This window comes from Colius striatus, chromosome 4 (genome assembly GCF_028858725.1).
Source record: "Colius striatus isolate bColStr4 chromosome 4, bColStr4.1.hap1, whole genome shotgun sequence".
NCBI lineage: Eukaryota > Metazoa > Chordata > Aves > Coliiformes > Coliidae > Colius > Colius striatus.
In genome coordinates this window covers 73,684,301-73,702,261 of record NC_084762.1, presented here as the reverse complement: position 1 = coordinate 73,702,261, position 17,961 = coordinate 73,684,301, and the positions used below count along the sequence as shown (strand labels likewise).

General features: G+C 53.8%; 1 protein-coding gene across 1 annotated transcript; it reads left to right on the top strand.

Annotated features, from left to right (window-relative positions):
• The first annotated feature begins 4,940 nt into the window (after positions 1-4,940).
• GDF6 (growth differentiation factor 6) lies at positions 4,941-15,831 on the top strand. The gene is made up of 2 exons (XM_061995587.1): positions 4,941-5,356; positions 14,859-15,831. The coding sequence occupies exons 1-2, from the start codon at positions 5,020-5,022 to the stop codon at positions 15,728-15,730; spliced, it is 1,209 nt and encodes a 402-aa protein (XP_061851571.1). The 5' UTR covers positions 4,941-5,019; the 3' UTR covers positions 15,731-15,831.
• Positions 15,832-17,961: the final 2,130 nt, after the last annotated feature.

Genomic DNA, 17,961 nt, shown 5'->3' with positions numbered 1-17,961 from the left:
ATATATTTTTTAACTGTGAGTGAGAGACAATATGGTTCTAATCTAAGACAGTGACAAAAATGCAGAGAGCTTGCAGAGGAGAGACGTTGCCACTGGTTCAAGGCAAAATAAAACACAGTAGAAAGCAACAGTGGCATGCAGGGTTAGCCCTGCTACTTCTCCCGACTTTTCTTGTGAAAAGACTAACCTCCAAAAGTGGGAGCAGAAGGAAGAGAAATGGCAGAGCCTGTGCCCGTGCTGTGGGGCTGCACAAGGCTCTGCTGAGCTGGAGTGTGGGAAGCGCCCGGAAGAGCCCCGTGGGCTGTGGGGCACAGGGAGAGGCACGGATCCCTCATGGGCTTGCCTTGGAGGACCACAGTGCAGGAGCTGGTTCAGACTTTCTGAAAGACATGTATTGGGTATGCTCCTTCTGCTCCTGTTAGCTTGCATGCCATAGTTTTGACAGTCAAAATTCTTGGTCTGCTTAGAGTTTTGAGGCTTATGTTAATGGTTTGGAGAATGGGCAGGCTGAAACAAAATGAGGGAAAAAAAATTATTTCCTGTATTAAGTTAAAAAAAAATGTGTATTTGGCTAATGTGATGGTTCAGGATGCAGGCAGCAGATAAGGGAGCTTGGTTCTCTGTCCTTGAGGATGCTCTCAGCCGAGAGCAGGGCAGCCTAACCAGAAGGGAGGCAGGGAGAGGAGATGGCACGGTACCCACAAGGGAAGGTCCGTTTAGGGAAGGGGAAGCAAATTCTGGGTCAAAGATCTACCTTCTGAAAATAAATATTTCTGCTAGTATGGAGCCTGGAAAACCAATCTTTTCAGAAAGGCTGCAGTGAGGAAGCAGAAGTGCTAAAAATGTTGAAGCTAAAAGCAATGTGAGCTTAATGCCTCAGATTTAAGGCCTTTGAAAGACAAGTCGCGTTTTCAAAGCCAAGCCTTGTGGAAGCTGGTGTTTTGCTGAACATCAGTGCATATGGACTACACAGGCATTTCAGAAAGCATTATGCTCACTGCTCTGCCAGCAGGAATCTGTACCTCCTGATTATGTGGTGTTACGGTGGTCTTTTTGGAGCTTTCTGTGGCAAAGAGAAGCCCATACTTTGAGATGAGAACATTTTCTGGTCATCCTATTATAGAATTATTTTGGTTTGCAGAAATAAAAACCCCACAATGGATCATTCATGTTAAAATAAGACACAACCTAGCTGTAAAAAATTAAAAGCTACTAAAAGGGACAGTCTGTAGTTCGTAAACTGATCATCTCTGTACTAATGCCATTTATACACCACTTCCAAAAGGCCACAAAGCAGAGGTGAAAGGAGTGATGCTTGGGCCTTGGCTTGACCACTTTGCAGGAATGAATTTTAACCTCTGACACTAGTCCTCAATATCACTGCTCCTTTAATGGTTTTAATAGAAAAGAAAAAATAATCCATTAAACTTTCAGGAGGGGAAAAACAAAGCATTTGATTTTGGTTGTCTCCTGGCTTTCAAACTTAACTCTGGTGATTTTTTTTTTCTCCCCAGAACAGCAAATTCACAGAAAAGAAACAATTTGAAAGATGTGAAAACTGTGTGTGCTAGTGCAAGGAAATGGATGAAAGTGGTTTCAAAACTGCACTTTTGCAGTCTCCATATTGCTTCAGTTTGGAGAAACAGATCTGAAATTTTTTAATATGTTACCAAATATTTATAGTGCAATTATAAACTGAAACCTGGCCAACTTTTATTGTTGAGAAAACTGGAAAGGAAATCATTTTTAAAAATGCTATTCTTCTTTTCTGGTGGCTGCTATTATTTTACTCTTTTTATTGTTGCTGCCATTATTACAGCCTTTGACAAGCTCTGACGATGGGATCACAAGTGTTCCACAGACACCGGTTCCCACTCGTACTGCCCACTACTGCCTGCTGTTCTCAGCTCTGGTCCCACATGTTTTCCTCAATGCCAATCAAAACCAAAACTTTTTCAAATGGCTGGATGTATTCAAGTCCCTGGCAGTGCTCTGACTATGTAGCTGCATAAGTCACCACTATTGCTACATCTTCTGAGTTCCCTACACTCTGCTGTTCCTTAAGTGACTGCCCTGGCAATTAGCCGTACAGAACAATGACTTTGTCTCCAAAATGGCAAGGAGACACCCTGAGCAACAGGCCCTAACACTGCAATAAACAAGCAGAAGGGCAGCACAGCTTCATGGCTACTACCTGTGATGAGCACAATGGTCCTGGGATGATAGCACTGGAGCATGTGCCTCTCTCAGCCTCTGGGCTGCCCAAAAGGTCACTGGAGCCAAGGGAAAGGCCCCCACTGGCCACAAAGGCCTTCAAGTCAGGTCCCTGAGAAAGAAGTGAGGGTGGAAAGCAGCTGTCTGAGACAATTTTAGAGGACAATGTGCAAAAGCAGCAGGTAGAAATGAAATCGGGCTGATGGAAGTTGCTCTCGAGACCACTCAACCCTTGCAGATTTGCTTTAGTACAAAACCACCTTCCCTTGGGAGAAGAGGAGGCCAAGGGAGGAAAAAGTCGAGAACAAAGAGGGAAGAGGAGAGACAGACGGAGAGACAAAGGCAGGAAGGGAACAGACACTCCGGGAGCAGCGAGGGGACCCTGGAAAGCAGCGGGGTGGGAGTGGGAAAGGGCAGCCATGCAGCAGCAGTGCTGGGGACCGCAAGGAAGGGATGTGGGAAGTGGAAACAATATCAGAAAAGGAAAATAGGACAATGAAATGCAGCAGGAGAGAAAAGAAAGAGCCTGGGGGACTAGGGTTGGGCAGAAGTTGGCAGAGAAGAAACTGGAGCTGAGGAGCTGATTGGAGATAGCAGGCAGGAGCGTGGAATAAGTGAAGAGGGCATAAAAGGGGCAGAAGGAAACAAAAAAAAGTGATGATAAGGCTCCGGAAGGAATTGGGTCATAGCAAGAAAAAATAGCCAAAGTGCTAAGTATAGAGCAGAAAAGATGGGAGCAGCAAAGGGGAGCAGAAGTAACAAAAGTGAAGCACCAGAAAAGTGAAGCAGAGGGACAGCAAAAGGACAAAAGGTCCCAGAGTAGAAAGCAGCTGATGAAAAGTGAGACGAATGGTCAAGAGGGTGGCTGTGAAACCAAAGGATAGTCAGGAGGAGTGAAAGCACAATAAATAAAGGGGGGGGAGAAGAAACAGGATGGGGTAATGTGGGAATTGGTTTTGCAGCACACTTGCCTCATTTCTACTCTGTCACTGATACTCTTTTGTAGCTCAGTTCCTCTCCCAGCAGTACATTTATCCAACTTAAAAGAAGCCAAGGCAATGATGGGCCCCGTTGTTCTCTAATCTGAGCTGTACCGTGTGTCCCACATCCACATGGTTGCATCCAAATGGGACAGCCCCTAGCACAAGCCATAACGTGTAACAGGCCTGGGCACTAGCTGGGAAAGTGTTAGCTGGCATGGTCCAAAACCACAGCAGGGAGCTTGCTAAGCTGTGTGTAGAGGGTTGCAGGGCGTCGTGTGAGCCCCTGCCCTGGAGTTGTCTTCTTCCTTAGCAGAGATGCAGCCTGGGCCACCTGGAACCTGAGTCACTCACTCACTTTAAATGTCCCCTTATTCTGCTCATGTCTTCTAACATGACCTGGAGAGCAAGGCGGAACTGAGCTCCCTATAGGAAGCTTACCAGGTTAGATGCCTGCTCCATAATGCCCTCTCTGGGTCTACCTCATCCCACTGCTTCATGTGCTGCACTGAGAGAGGTGGCAAAAGCCCAGAGTTGTCCTCTCTTAGTGGGCAATGAGAAGGGTAAAGAAAAACACAAGAAAGTACATTGTACAACCACATGGCCTGTGAAGAGCAGCTGCTGATGGAGGAGCACTGTCAGAAATGTCAGATTTGACATGGAGTGAAACCCAAATTTCCTTTAGTTACTATAGACTGAGTTTTCACTGCTGAACATGCATGACCATTGGATGGCACCATCTCTGGCTGGAATGAGAGGACGACTCACCAGTAGCATAGCTGGAGCAGATAGGAGAGGTAGGAAGAAGCGGAGAATGGGAGGGCAGGACAAAAGAGGATGGAAGCTCAGCATAGGGCAAAGGAAAGCAATATGGGGAAGTGGAAGAGGTGGCCCATGTCTGCCAGCAGCAGTGCTGTGGTCAGGCAGGAGGAGGAGATCAGGAAGAAGCAAGGAGGAAATAGGACAGGTAGAATAATGCAATGCATTGTCCATGGCTGTGAACCTTAGGTAGATGGTTGAATGAAACCAATTGGAGAGCTGAAAGGAGTCTTATATTGGAGAATGTGCCTCTGAAAAGCCAAATGAAAAGAGATGGGTAAAGCCTTCTGCTCCACTGCTGTCTTCTGCACAACCAGCGCCAAGGAAGACCTGTGCCCCTCTTTGAGGAGGCTTTCCTGCCCACTCCAGGATGCCTTACTTATCTTGCCTGTGCTGCCTGCCCAGCACTGCACTTTCCCAGGCTTCAACCTGGCACCCTGCTCCTCTCAGGCTGATCCCATCTTGATGGCTGCCCAGTAGCTGGGGCTTGGCTCATCCCACGGTGAGATCGCTACTCTCCACCAAACTCTCTTTCTGGAGAGACTCGCTGTTCTGTGCTAAGCTCTCAGGCACACTGCCCTGGGATGGTTAACATTGCAAGACTCTGCTCCAGCACCTGAGGGGCACCTGAACACCCCAAAGCATCGGTTGGGGGGGGAGAAGTGGTACCCGAAGGGCAGCAGCACGGCCCGCAGCATCTCTTCCCGGCCCCCTCGTCTGCTTCCCTTGTGGAGTCGGAGCGAGCGCCTGGACCCCCGAGCACCCGACGGCGGGGTGTCCCGCCTGCCGTGGGGCGGTCCGGGGGGGCGGGCTGGGTGCCCCCACGGGGCGGTCCGCGGCGGGGCGGTACCCGCGGGGCGGAGCGGGCTGCTGCGGGCCGAGCCCGCCCGGGTGCAGTCCCCGCGCCGCGCCACGCCGCCGCGCAGTCCCCGCGCCGCTCCGTGGGCCGCCGGAGCCGCACGTCGGGCAGCCCTCCTCTTCCTCCCCACCGCCGCCGCCTCTAGCTATGAATGCACGCCGGGCCCTGCTCTCCGCTGCCTTGCTCGCCAGCCTCCTCTGGGATTTACCTTGCTGCCTCCCGGCTTCCCTCCCCGCCGCCTCGGAGCTCACCGCCTCCTCCAAGGGCGGACGGGGCCGGAGAGTCCCGCGGTTCCCACGGGAGAGTCGCCCGCGGCAAGGGGGACACGCCGCGGGCCGGGCGCTCCCACGGGCGGAACCCCACGAGTACATGCTGTCTCTCTTCAGGACTTACTCCATCGCGGAGAAACTGGGCATCAACGCCAGCTTTTTTCAGTCGTCCAAATCGGCCAACACCATCACTAGTTTTGTAGACAGGGGACGAGGTAAGTTCTGTCCCCCTTCCCCCACCGCCGCCCCTCACCTTCCCCCGGGACTGCGGACACCCCTTCCCGCGGCGCCCGGCACTGGGGAGCGCGCTGCATCGGTCACTCGGGGCGGGGGGGGAGGGGGGGAGGGGCCGGAGGAAGGTCCCGGCATTGCAGAAAAGTGCATCTTTCGCTAAATTACGGATAGTGATGTTCTGTTTTAATGCAAACTGCCCCGCGGCGCTGAACCCGGACCGAGACAGCCGTAAACGCGAGAAACACGCGTGTTCGCCCCCGAATCGTCACGGAGTGATGGGAAACGCGCCCCAGCTTTGCAGGCGCACTTTGGGTGTAAATAAGACCTTGGCGGGGGGAGGCGGAATCGCTCTTCTGGTTTCTTTCTATCTACCGGAGAAAGGATTGCTCTTATCGCTGCGGCTGGGAGGCAAAGAGAAAGTTCAAACTGACCGAGGGCAAACATTTGCTACCTAAAGTTGCCCTCGCCTCAGGTTGCTTTATCGCGGTTGCTTGGGAGAGCACCAGCCCCAGTCGAAGGCACTGGAGCTGGGACGTAGCCGACTCCACTGGCAGCGGGGCGGCCCGGAGTCCAGGTAACTCGCGGCCCCGGGGCTCGGCCCGGACTCGCCTCCTGCTTCGGGTCCGCATTCTATGTCCTTTAAGCCTGATGTGTGAGAGACTGCTCCTCACCCATCTCCGGCCAGGAGTGGTGGCAGGGGTCTATCTCCCGGCCCTAGGCTGCCCTGTGGCGGGGGACGAGGAGGACGTGGGTAGAAGACGGGGGGGGGCCGGCGGAGCTCGGAGCCAGCCGGGCCCCAGGCCTTGCCCCCGCCCCTCCGGGCAGCACCGGGGCCACGGCGCTCCCGGGACCCCTCCGCGACCCGCAGCCCCGGCCAGGGCCCTGCCTTGCTTTTCGCTCGTTGGTTTATCGGTCGTATCCGGGGCAGTGGGTGGAGGTTTCTCGGTGATCCAGAGGAAAAATTAAACGCCTCCCCCCCCCCTTATTTTTTTTTATTACTCTGGTTTGTGAGCCATTAGGGACAGACTAATCAACAGGTTGTTACTGAGAGTTTTGCATTTTCCCTTCTCCCCTCGTCCTCTATTTGAAGACCCTCCTGTCTATCCGCGCCTCCCCACCCCCCGCACCCCGCAGGACCCTGCCCGTGTACCTGCAGGCGGCTGACAGCGGGACCCCGCTGAGTCCGGGAGCCGCACGCCGACCGCCTCGCTTCCCAGCTGGTTTAGGGCAAAAAGCAGCCCCGGGAAATACGCACGACTCCCTGGAGTTCCCCAAACTCAACTCGAACCAGCCCCCTATGCCGCCTCCCCGAACCGGCAGCCTCTCATTCCCCCGGCACCCACGGCTCAGCCCCTTTCCCGGTCACCACCTGTGTCTCGGAGCTTCCACCCTCTCCCCTCTCCCCCCGGTGCCCTTCGTGCTCCTCTGAGCTCCAGAGGGTACGTGGAAGCGCCCACGGCGGATGCCCCCGTGACTGGCAGCGCCCAGCCTTCTCCAAAGGGAAAGGGAATACGAAGTCTTGCTTTCCGCGTTCGCCTTCTGGGGATTGTTTTCTTCGTCGCTGCTAAAGGGGGGGCGACGGGGGAGGAGGGGGGTTCGGGGGGCGGCCAGAAGGGAGAGGACTCGCTCTCTAGAAATAGAGTTTCGAAAGTTAAGGTGAAAGAAAGGAGCAGGTCCATTTTCCCCTCTGGAGAGGAAATGGGGTGCTGATGTCTGCGAGCCGCCGGGAAACAGAGCCGTGCTCGAGATCATCTTATTCCTGATAACCAGAAGAAAGACAGTTAATTTAACAAACTTAGCTCATCTCGCTGCATGGGAGATTCTACTCCAAGGGAAGTGATTTGCTAACAGAAGTCCTGGTTTGACTAAGGAAAAGCCTCACTTTTCCCCATTGATTTTGATTTGATGTGTCACAGGCTCTGACCTTCTGCTGGACCTTCTGAGGGTTGCTTAGCATCAAGCCACTGATTGGAGTATTTCAACTCAGTGATCTAATTGAGTGTTCATGTCATAACATATCAAATATTGTCTAGTCTCCCATAATGAAGCAGACCAGCCAATGGCACATCACCAAAAAACTTCAAGAGAGCTTCCGTTCCTCTGAAGTGGTAGCTATTTTACTGCCTACCTCCCCGTGGGCTCCTAGCCCAGTTAATTGGCGAGCTGGAGTTGTGCTGATGATGAACAGTCTTTGCTCAGTGAAAGCGGAGGGGAGGTGGGGGAAGTTTCTGTCAATTCATTTTCAGACAGTATAGCCGCCTAAATTGACCCAATTAGATGGGCTGCTCTTTACCTAAGCGGCAGCTCCTGGGGGAGACGGCGATGGCCGTCCCTCCTGCCCGCACGGCATCATTCGTCACAAGATTTAGGGGGGGGAAACAGCAGCCCAGAGAGGAGCGTGAAACGGCTTTTAGTCCTGCCGAGAAATATTCTTCCTGCATGGCATAGACTGTTATGCCGATGTATCCATGGGAGGGTCCCTCGGGAAAGGCAGCCCCGAGCCCGCCCGCTCCGCTACTGCTGCTGCTGCCGTGGCAGAGCACTCCGTGGGCACCAACAGCTGCCCTACTTCCTTTTGGGTTCTCTCCTTCCCGCTCGAAGCTAGTAATATCGATTTCAGGCTAGCTCGAGAGGGACGAAAACCACACTACAGGGTTATATATATGTGTGTATGTATATATATATGTATATATTCCCACTTCGACAGAAAAAGAGCACAGAAAGAAGGGAAAGGGTTTGCGATTCTCCCTTCTCCACCTCCTCCCGCCCCCCACTCGCTCCCCCTTGTTACGGTCGCAAGATCAGACAGGACCTAGCTGAATGTAGGAAAATTACTGTTGGCACATGAAGTAACTCATTAAAACGCAGATGGTGCTCTCGCTGGCCTCAGGACCCCCAGCATTGGAGCTCCACAGCAAGGCAGGACAATTAGGAGCTGCAAGGACTCCACCAGGCAAGGGGAAAAGGAAAAAAAAAAAAAAAGATAGAACGGGAGAGAGCTGGAGAATGGAGTTTATAAACAAGCAAATCCACAGTTAGCAAGAAACGTGGCACCGCTCGAAACAAAAAGGAAACAAAAAAGAAGTAGCCGAGGTGCAAAAGAGCGCGATTTTCAAGGAGATCTCCCATGGGAAGGGACTGCCACAAGAGCTGGCTGCCGCGTGTGCGCCTCGCCTTTCCCTTCTGTGGCCGCAGAGCTGCCCGTGGCCGGGCTCTCGCGTACGGTGCGGAGCTCCACGCCTAAGGAACGGGGAAGTCAAAATGGGTCGAGATGGTCCCCTTTTTCCTTCCCCGTGTTCTTTGTTGCAGTTTTGAGAGGCAGCTGATTCATCCGGGCAGAGGTTCGACCGTGGTTATTCTCCTCTTGCAGCTAGGGACCAGGGGCGGGAGGGTGGGTAAGGAGAGGGGGCAGGACGAAAGGGGGATCCCGTGTGCAGACTGGAAATGGCCCGGCTGTGCCTGTGGCAGAAGAAAAGAACGTAAATCCCACTTGAAGTTCATCTAGTGCAATATGTTTATGCAAAACAGCGGGTTTCTGGGTGGACCGAAAGTTGCAATGTAGTGTAATCTGTGCAGCGCCTTTGCCCAGGCAATGTTGTCGTTGGCAGAAGGAAAATGAAATATAAGCAGGGAAGTATTTTAATGGGGAAGGAGGGAATTCACAACTGTTAATTATTTGGTGACCTTGTATTCGATTTGTTTGAGCCCCTTATAAAAACACTAATGCAGACCAGACGGCAGGAGCGCGGCAGCGAGCAGCCGCTTCTCATCTCTGCCGGGCGCCCGGGGAAGGAGCCGAGCGGCCCGGCCCGGCCCGGCCAGTCCCCTCCCGGCGGCGGGGCCTCCGCACCCACGGAGCCGGCAGCGCAGGGGCAGGAGGCGGACAGGGAGAGTGATGCGGCTCCGGGCCCACTGCGACGGGCAGAGATTTAAGGGCTCGTCGTCCCCCCCGCCCCAACTCTCTGCTGCGGGAGCTGCGGCAGGGAGCGGAGTGGAGTGCGGGACTGGGGCCAAAAGGAGCGGGCAGAGGCGCGTCCCCTCAGAATTGCTCGTTGAAAATCGGGGGATTCTTTTTATTTATTTATTTGATTATTTTGGTTTCTTTTGCGAAGGCTCGGGCTTTGCGCAAGGGGCAGGTGAGGGTGGTCCGGAGAAGGCAGGGCTTTTTTTCCTTTTTCTTCTTCTTTTTTTTTTTTTTTTAAACTTGTTTTGAGGACAGAAGGACCGAGCTCTCCATTTGGGAGCTGTTTCGTTCGTTCCGCCCGCGGCGAATTGCCGTGCCACAGATTGGGCTGGTCCCAACCCAGAGCTGAGTGACCCATGGGTAGAAAACCCGAGGCCAGTCCAGCACTGGGTACGGTAGGCGAGTGTCTCACCCTCCTCGTTTTCCGCTTCGCTTCGAAGCCCTATAGGAAGGGGGAAAAAAAAACCACACACACACACACAAAAAAAAGCAAGCCAAAAACCAAAACCCAAAACCCAATCTAACCCAAACAAAAAAACCCACTCCAAAACCAGCCGGTCGGAGAAATGCTCCTTGCCTTGCGATTTCGGGGAAGGCTGGAGCTGAGGGTGGAAGTCCTTCCGTGCCTGAAGTCTGGTTTATGAGCGCAAGGAGACTTTTCAGTCCTTGCGAGTTGTAGCCAGATCTGTATGTTGTGTTGCTATACCCCGGCGCTTCCACATATATCGCTCAGAAATATTCTCCAAAGCATTCCCTCGCTTAATTTCTTAGCTCCAAGAGCTGGGAAGATTCAGTCCGATTTTCGTAACGCGAAAAATCTTGCAGGAATGATTTCTACTCGCTCGAAGTATCGTTAGTGAAACCGTCGCAAACGGGGAAAGAGAAGGGGACTCTATTAATGTCTGTTACAGCAGGTAGAAACCCACCACGGCAGTTGCTCTCCTCCTCGTCGCATCTCCTGGGGCGATGCCCACAGACGAGGGTCTCGGAGCCCCGTGGGATGCCCCGCGGGTGTTGCGGCGGTCTCTCTGGGCCTGAGGGACGAGCGTCGCTGGTGGGAACCGGAGGGGCGGCGGGAGGCGGCAGACGGTGGCTACGAGGGTGAATCGGGGTGCGGGGTGAGGGCAGGCAGCCTTCCCGGTACGACAAAGCGGTGATCAAAGGTACATGGCAGCCAGGTGCCTCCCCGCTTCGAGAGAGGGGAATAAGAATGGAAACAGTCGTCCACCAGCTCGCTGGGGCTTTGTCAGGATCGGGAACTCGTTCGAGGAAGGTGTGGTCTTTCCCGGTTACTCGATAGCGAAACGAACGAAACATTTAAATCTGATCACCCGGTGTAACAAAAACCCACGGCAAGGCAGGCGCTGGGAGATGCGGAGTTGAAACCCGAAGAAATACCACACATGGAGAGCCAGCTCCGTGTTTTTATAGAACGGGTAATGCTCCGAAAGCAATACCTGTCAGCCTTGCGACTCTGCAGACAGCGTGTGGGCAGCCTCTCGCAATTACGAGGGATGTATGTTTTAATTTCCAGATTATTGTTGAGCGAGCGCCTGCGAAGAGTCCTTAAACTGCAAATGTGCTTTTGGTTTGCGAGTTTAAATATGGCTTGAAAGAGAATTTGGGAATGGGAAAATTCTTCTTGAATGTGGTTTGGGTATAATTTGCAGTGATGTAAAGTTAAGATCTGAGCCCTGATGAATTGGCTAGGAGCCCAGTACCTGATCTGCCATGAAAAGGGAAACTTTGTGTAGCCTTCATTAACCCCCGGCTCGCCTCAGAGCCCGGACTGCCGGCGAAGAACGAGCCCAGGAAGCGGGAAGGCTTCACGCGGGGAGATAATGGAGACGTCCCAGCTCAGTCACTCATCTAACCTCGGAGATGAGAAAACCGCCGCCACCGCAAAGCGGAGGGGAGCGGGGGAGGAGACGAGGTGGGGTCGCCGGCCGGGCGCTGTGCGGAGGGCGGAGCGGAGCGGGGCTGCTTTCGCCCCCACTGCCGGCACTCGCTGAAATTCCAGATCGATCTACTCCCTTCTTCTCCCCTTCTTTCCCGTTCCCAGTGTTTTCTCTTCCCTCGAAAAAATAAACAACGGAGAGTCGAAATAAAACTAATACTTACGGCATGCCTCATATTCATATAAATTAACGTTACAAATATAAACACGCCTCTCCGATGCATTCACTGCAATGTGTCTTTCTCCGGCTTGGCTGGAGGTGAGATAAGTTTGCTACTCTCTCCAAATATTTCGGTACCGAGAATAACGGCACTGACAGCCCCAAATGGCCCGAGAAAAAGGCAGATTCTGATATGTCTATTAGAAACGCCGGATCTCACTCCAGGCACTCCTTGGACTTAGAGGAAAACTGAAGAGGACAAGCCCTGATCTACGTGTGCCCTTCACATGGAGAGAGACAGCCAAGCTGTCCCCACGCCGTGGCTGCTGCTGCTCTTTGTGTGTCGGGAAGGCGGCAGCTTCTCTGGAACAAAGGGTTCCCAAACCAGAAACGTCTCTCCCCGGTTCGTGAAGGCTCCAGAGGTACCACTTTTCCCTCCTCTCCCTTCGCTGCTCTCTTCCCACCCTCTCGACTGCTCTGGGAGCTCGCCAGTACTGGTTTAGGATTATGTATTCATCTGGAATTATTAGGTTACAAGAGTGAATAAATAGCGTTTATCTGATCGGATTCAAAGCTGCTTATTTGAAGCAGTCGGCAGCCCTGCCCCTTTCGAGGAGAGGAGCGAGTGCCGGCAGCTGCATCAACCAAGTGGAGTTTCCGAGCACAGAGTCGGTGCTACCTGAACCCGGTTCGCTTGGCAGGGGCCACATTTCTCTGCCATTCAGCCGTGCCGCCAGTGTACCATGCCACCGAGCCAGCCGGAGCAGCCATGATGGGCATTAAGCCTCCGCCAAGGTGGAGCTTCAGAGGAGGCTGCTGGGGAACGCGTTGGAGGCGCACCTCCTGGGCAAGACTACGGCACCCGCAGGACCCGAGCTGGCTTCATCCCTGCAGCCGCATGAGAGGGGTCTGCAGACTTTTTGTAAACGGCTTTCAGCAGCGGGGAATTCAGCCCCTCCCCGCTTCCCTCCCGTCTAACTCGCCCGCCTGGATGTCACCCACGAAGCGATCGATTCTCTGCGCTGCAGCCACCCACCTGCGTGGGAGTTCCCGAGGGCGGGGGCGGGGGAAAGGAGTGTACTGTCACCTATGTGTCCTTTCACTGCCAGGGAAAGGGCTGCCCCCGAAAGGCCGGGCGGCCGGGCAGCTACTCCTGCACCCAGCAGGGACGCGGGAGTCCCCGGGGCGAGAGTCCTGGCTGGGAGTAGGACTGGAAAAAGGGGTAGAGGTGTTTGCTCTCTCTTTACCTCCACCCTATTGTGACAGGGAGTACCAAACGGGGAGAGCTTCTCCCTTTGAAACTGACACCTCCATCATCACTCCCCAAGCAGAGCGATTGCTTAAAAGCAGAGCTGTCCTCATTCTCGTCTCTGTTCACATCCTGATGCGGGAGGTAGGGGCAGGGGAAGGCGTTGATCTGGTTTTATCGAAAGACACTGGAGCCGCTGGAGGAAGGTGGGAAGCAGCGCGAGGGAGCCAGGAATCCCGTCTGCGCCATGTCAAATGCCCGGGCATCTGATGGATACCGGGAGTGGAAAAAACCGAGGGTGAAGAAGAGGAGGAAGGAGACCCACGCGTCCTTTCCGAAGGGATGCACATCTTCTGTCTGAAGCCTTCAGTCCCTTCCGGGACCCCCTTGAAGAATGGCCCCTCAGCTCTCCTGAGCTGCCAGACCCTCCTCCCGTCACCCAAGCGCACCTTAGTCCCTGGCCACAAGCATGTCAAGGACGGAAAACACCATCAGATGAACAAGCGACCCATGGGCCAGATCCTGTTCTGTCCTTGCAACGCTGCCGAGACCGTTCATCATCAGGAGGCAGCTCCCGGTGGTCTACACTTTTCAGCAGCTCAATAGAGCAGCTGTTATCATCACTTGAGTTTGTGACGACATTTTTCGGGCTCTCTGCGTGTGTTTTTTGCAGACACTCTCCTCCTCCACCTGAGAGAGATGCGCGGCCGGCCGGGTTGCCTCTAGCTCCCCCTGTGCGCTGCTCGCTGGGGAAGGAGCAATCTCACTGCAGACAAACGATGGGGACTGAAGTGGGAGGCAGGGCCCTCGATGCGGCAGGCCTGAGCCCGCATTCCCCGGAATGCCCGAAGGGTTTGACCTATTTTCGCATCACTGTCCGCGGCGCGCAACCCCTGCGGAGCGCATCGCAGCGCGGCGGGGCCAGGGGCGGCTCCAGCTCGGGGATTCCCCCTCCCCGACCCGCCGTGCGACGCCGGCCGTGCTCCGGCCTCCTCGCCCCGGGGGCAGGGCAGGTGTACGGGGCCTGGTGGGCACCTAGCTCCGCAGACGGGGATGCCGCGGCGAGGCCTCTCGCGGCGGGTCTCCGCGGGGCAGAAGGATGCGCTCGGCCGGCCCACAGGCTCTGCCGTGGGCTCCCATAGCCTAGAGTGGACTCACTGACACTCTCCATCTCCCTGCTGGCCTCTGAGGGAAGCCACAACAACGCAGGGCCACCTTCGAATACGCTAATGTGCACTGATTAACTGCACGTTAATCCGTACTGATTTTTACATTGCTTCTGAAGGTCTTGGTTTGCATAAATTATCCTCTGGCCCCACCAGCCCCCCAGGAGGTTCCCCTAGGCACGTCAGGTAGAGCAGAGGTTGTGGAAAACACTGATTAGGAATCGCAATGACCTTCGATGTCAATAAATAACGGTGGGCTGTATATTTGTTTCATCTATGATTCCATCTTTGAGGCGGGCTGAACTTGCAAAAGCGGCAAGGGGCTGCTGAACAGAGGCTCCAGTGACACTTTTACTATTGAAATCTACACAAGCTTTACTAGCTTCTGGGGAAACCCTGGGGCTTTGGGAATTTTTGTATTTGGTGGGTTGTAAACATTTTATTGGAAAGCAGCTCAGAGGAATCTGGTTTGCTTTCTGGGCTGTACTTTGTACACCAATGTGTCAAAAAAGAAGTCCAGGTTTTCTTCCTGAAGGAGAATATATATGTGTACATGTATATATGTGTATGTAATGTACATGAACACACAGACATTGCCAGTCCCACATTGCAGGTAAGGCTGGAGGGTAGAGGATGTGCGTGGAGCAGGGGCTGCCTCTGTAACGTCCCATCTGTGTGGGTCCTTACATCCTCTCCTCTCCTCTCCTCTCCTCTCCTCTCCTCTCCTCTCCTCTCCTCTCCTCTCCTCTCCTCTCCTCTCCTCTCCTCTCCTCTCCTCTCCTCTCCTCTCCTCTCCTCTCCTCTCCCGGGCCCAGCTCTCGGTGGAGCCCGCGGTCCCAGGGCGCGGATGGCGGGGCGGGGGTGAGGTGGGCAGGTTGAGCCCTGGCCGGCTAGCCGGCGGCCCTTCACGCCCTTCCCTTTCTCGGAGACGTCTCGGTGAGATACCCCCCCGAGCGCGACTGACTGCAATTATTTTTTATCTCGCAGACGATCTCTCTCCCGCTCCCTTGAGGCGGCAGCAGTACGTGTTTGATGTGTCGACCCTCTCCGAGACGGAGGAGCTGGTGGGGGCCGAGCTGCGGCTCTTCCGCCGGGCCTCCCGTGGCCGCCCGCCGCCCTCCGCCCCGCCGCACATGCAGCTCTTCCCCTGCCTCTCGCCGAGGCCGCTGGACTCCCGCGCCCTGGACCCGCGTGCGGCGCCGGCCGCCGGCTGGGAGGTCTTCGACGTGCGGCAGGGCCTGCGGGAGCCGCGGCCCCGGCAGCAGCTGTGCCTGGAGCTGCGGGCCTCGGCGGGCCGCGGGCCGCCGCGCTGGCTGGACCTGCGGGGCCTGGGCTTCGGGCGGCGGCCGCGGCCGCCGGCGGAGCGGGCGCTCCTGGTGGTCTTCACCCGCGGGCGGCGGCGGAGCCTCCTCGGGGAGCTGCGCGCCGAGCTGGGCCCGCCACCGCCGCCGCTGCCCGCCGCCGCCCGCCGCCCGCCGCCCCGGCGCCAGCGCCGCACCGCCTTCGCCAGCCGGCACGGCAAGCGGCACGGGAGGAAGTCCCGCCTGCGCTGCAGCAAGAAGCCGCTGCACGTCAACTTCAAGGAGCTGGGCTGGGACGACTGGATTATCGCCCCGCTGGAGTACGAGGCCCACCACTGCGAGGGGGTCTGCGACTTCCCGCTGCGCTCCCACCTGGAGCCCACGAACCACGCTATCATCCAGACCCTCATGAACTCCATGGACCCCAGCTCCACGCCGCCGAGCTGCTGCGTCCCCACCAAATTGACTCCCATCAGCATCCTCTACATCGACGCGGGCAACAACGTGGTGTACAAGCAGTACGAGGACATGGTGGTGGAGTCCTGCGGCTGCAGGTAGCGGCCGGGACCGACCCTCGGCGGCAGCCGGGGCTGCGTCTGGCGGAGATGCGGCGGCGAGCGGGGACGGCCCGCGGCGCGGCGCGGGGCGACGGGGACCGGCGAGCAGCGGCGGCGGCCCCCGGGCCCGTTTTCCGCGGCGGCGGCGAGCGCTCGGGCAGCGCCTGCCCGCGGCGGCCCGGCGGGGAAGGGCCAGCGGGCAGGGCAGGCTCCGGGATGGGGCCCGCCGGGTCCCTTCCCTGCTTCCCTGCCCTCCTACGGGGTTTATCTGGCGACCTATCCTCCTCCCACCAAAGGTGAAGGCAATTTACTAAGTACAAAAAGAGTCGAGGGAGGGAGAGGGAGCAGACGGATCCCTCCCTCTGAAGTAGCTCCGAAGAGGACTGTTTGATTTCTGACCTCTCTCTTTCACATTCCTGCAAGATGACCAGCTAGAAATAGCTTCCCCCCCCCCTCCCCCCCGCAAAATAAAGAGGAAAAAAAATTGCTCAAGATTGTAATTGCCGGTTAGGTTTTACTTTAAGACAGCAATGAAAAACTGTGAAGAGCGAAGTGTTACAGAAAGCACAACCTGGGTGGATTGGAAAGCAAACTCCCTCGTATTTCACGAGCAGTGCAAGAATGCCGTTGCCAGATGTCTGGGTGGCTCCAGCTCGGCAACCCTCGCAACCTGCAGCAGTATTATACACAAGTGTTGTGCTGGAAAAGGCGTGTTGTGTAAGAGTTCTGGTACTTCCCCACCTTTGCTCTCTGCTGTGCCTTCACCTGAGGAAAGTGCACTTCGAAGCATGCCTAGCCCTTTGTCAATGTAACTATTATGTTCGTAGTTTCAGGCTTTCCCCCACTGATTTCTAGAATTGTTGACTTAACCTGGTTTTGCAGAGCTACAAACTGGTGGAAAAAAAAGTAAAAAGTAAAAAAAAAGAGAGAAGAGAATAATAATATAAAATGCTAATAAAAAGACTCGACTTGGAGCAATAATTTAAAATGCACATTTTGCTTTGGATGCACCGTTGTTCATATAAAAGTTGTAAATATTTGTTTATTTAAACAGACTGAAAAGTGCAAAATGGAGATGAACAACGTGCATTTCTTTTTTTTTAAATGTACAAAACAGTATATGCACTCGAAATGTTATAATTTCTAATATTTTTAAAAGTTTATATTTGAGTTGTACAGAATTAAGCATTAATCAAATATTTCATCCTTACTTAACATGATTGTTTCCTTAAGATATTATGACAAGGTTTAAATTCTGTGCTAATAATGGAGAAAAGAACTTTTTTTGTTGTTTACTGTCTACCTCACTATAATGCAAGTATTTACAACTCTAAAGTTATCTGAAGTAAATTAATATTCAGAACATTTTTACAATACACCTTTACTGGATGATACTACAACTATTACTGTATTATTAAACTTTTTTTTTTCCCAAAAAGTCAGCTTGCTTTTATATGTTCTGTTATTTGGTTAAATAATTCAGAGATCTCAAATAAGCAGTGGCTCCAGTTTTGAAGTGCTGCCAAATTGGGTTGGAGCAAGTGCCGCTTTAAGACACACCTGAAGCCATTCCTCCTGTCTGAAGACTTTTTGTACTCTTGCAAGACCTTTACTTTCATCTTTGGTGTATGCCGGTGGCCTAAAGCTGCATGATGTTTTTTGTGCATTTTATGCAATGATTACTGTAAGTGGGAGAATGCATTCAGGGGAAAAATTCAGGCAAACCTTTGTAAATCTCATCTGTACTGGGCGCATTTATGTACACTGTATTATGGTGATGAGGAAAAAACAATGAATGTTTTATAAATGATATTTATTTTGATGCAATTTGGTAATATATTTATTAAATCTTTCCTGGTTATCTCTTAGATAATGAAGACCTATTCAATGAGTAGCTGTTTTGGTAAGAGAAGCATTCCCCTCCTCTCTTGCACGAAGTCCAGGCAGTGTGGGGGCTGTGAGGGTAAAAAAAGCTCCTCATCTTATATGCAGAAGGGCTGAAAGAGCTGCTCACCTTGTGGAATGTGATTGAAAACAAGGTTCTTTTCATGGAAAGCGGATTTTTTTTTTACCATATCGCAAGATCTGATCATGTGCACGTTTTTCTCTGTCCAGCTTTTACCCCCTTGGACTAGTGCTTGAACAAAGGATTGCAGAATCAGACCTGAGTGTTTGAGTAGCAGCAGCTGAGACCTGTAAAAGGGTCTAGTCTTAGACTTGGTACAACTGCCA

What these genes read in the sequence shown, in the direction of transcription:
- GDF6 (XM_061995587.1), top strand. Translation starts at nt 5,020, where the DNA reads ATGAATGCACGCCGGGCCCTGCTCTCCGCTGCCTTGCTCGCCAGCCTC. An exon ending in TTTTGTAGACAGGGGACGAG is followed by an intron (nt 5,357 to 14,858) that starts GTAAGTTCTGTC and finishes TTTATCTCGCAG; the next exon opens with ACGATCTCTCTCCCGCTCCC.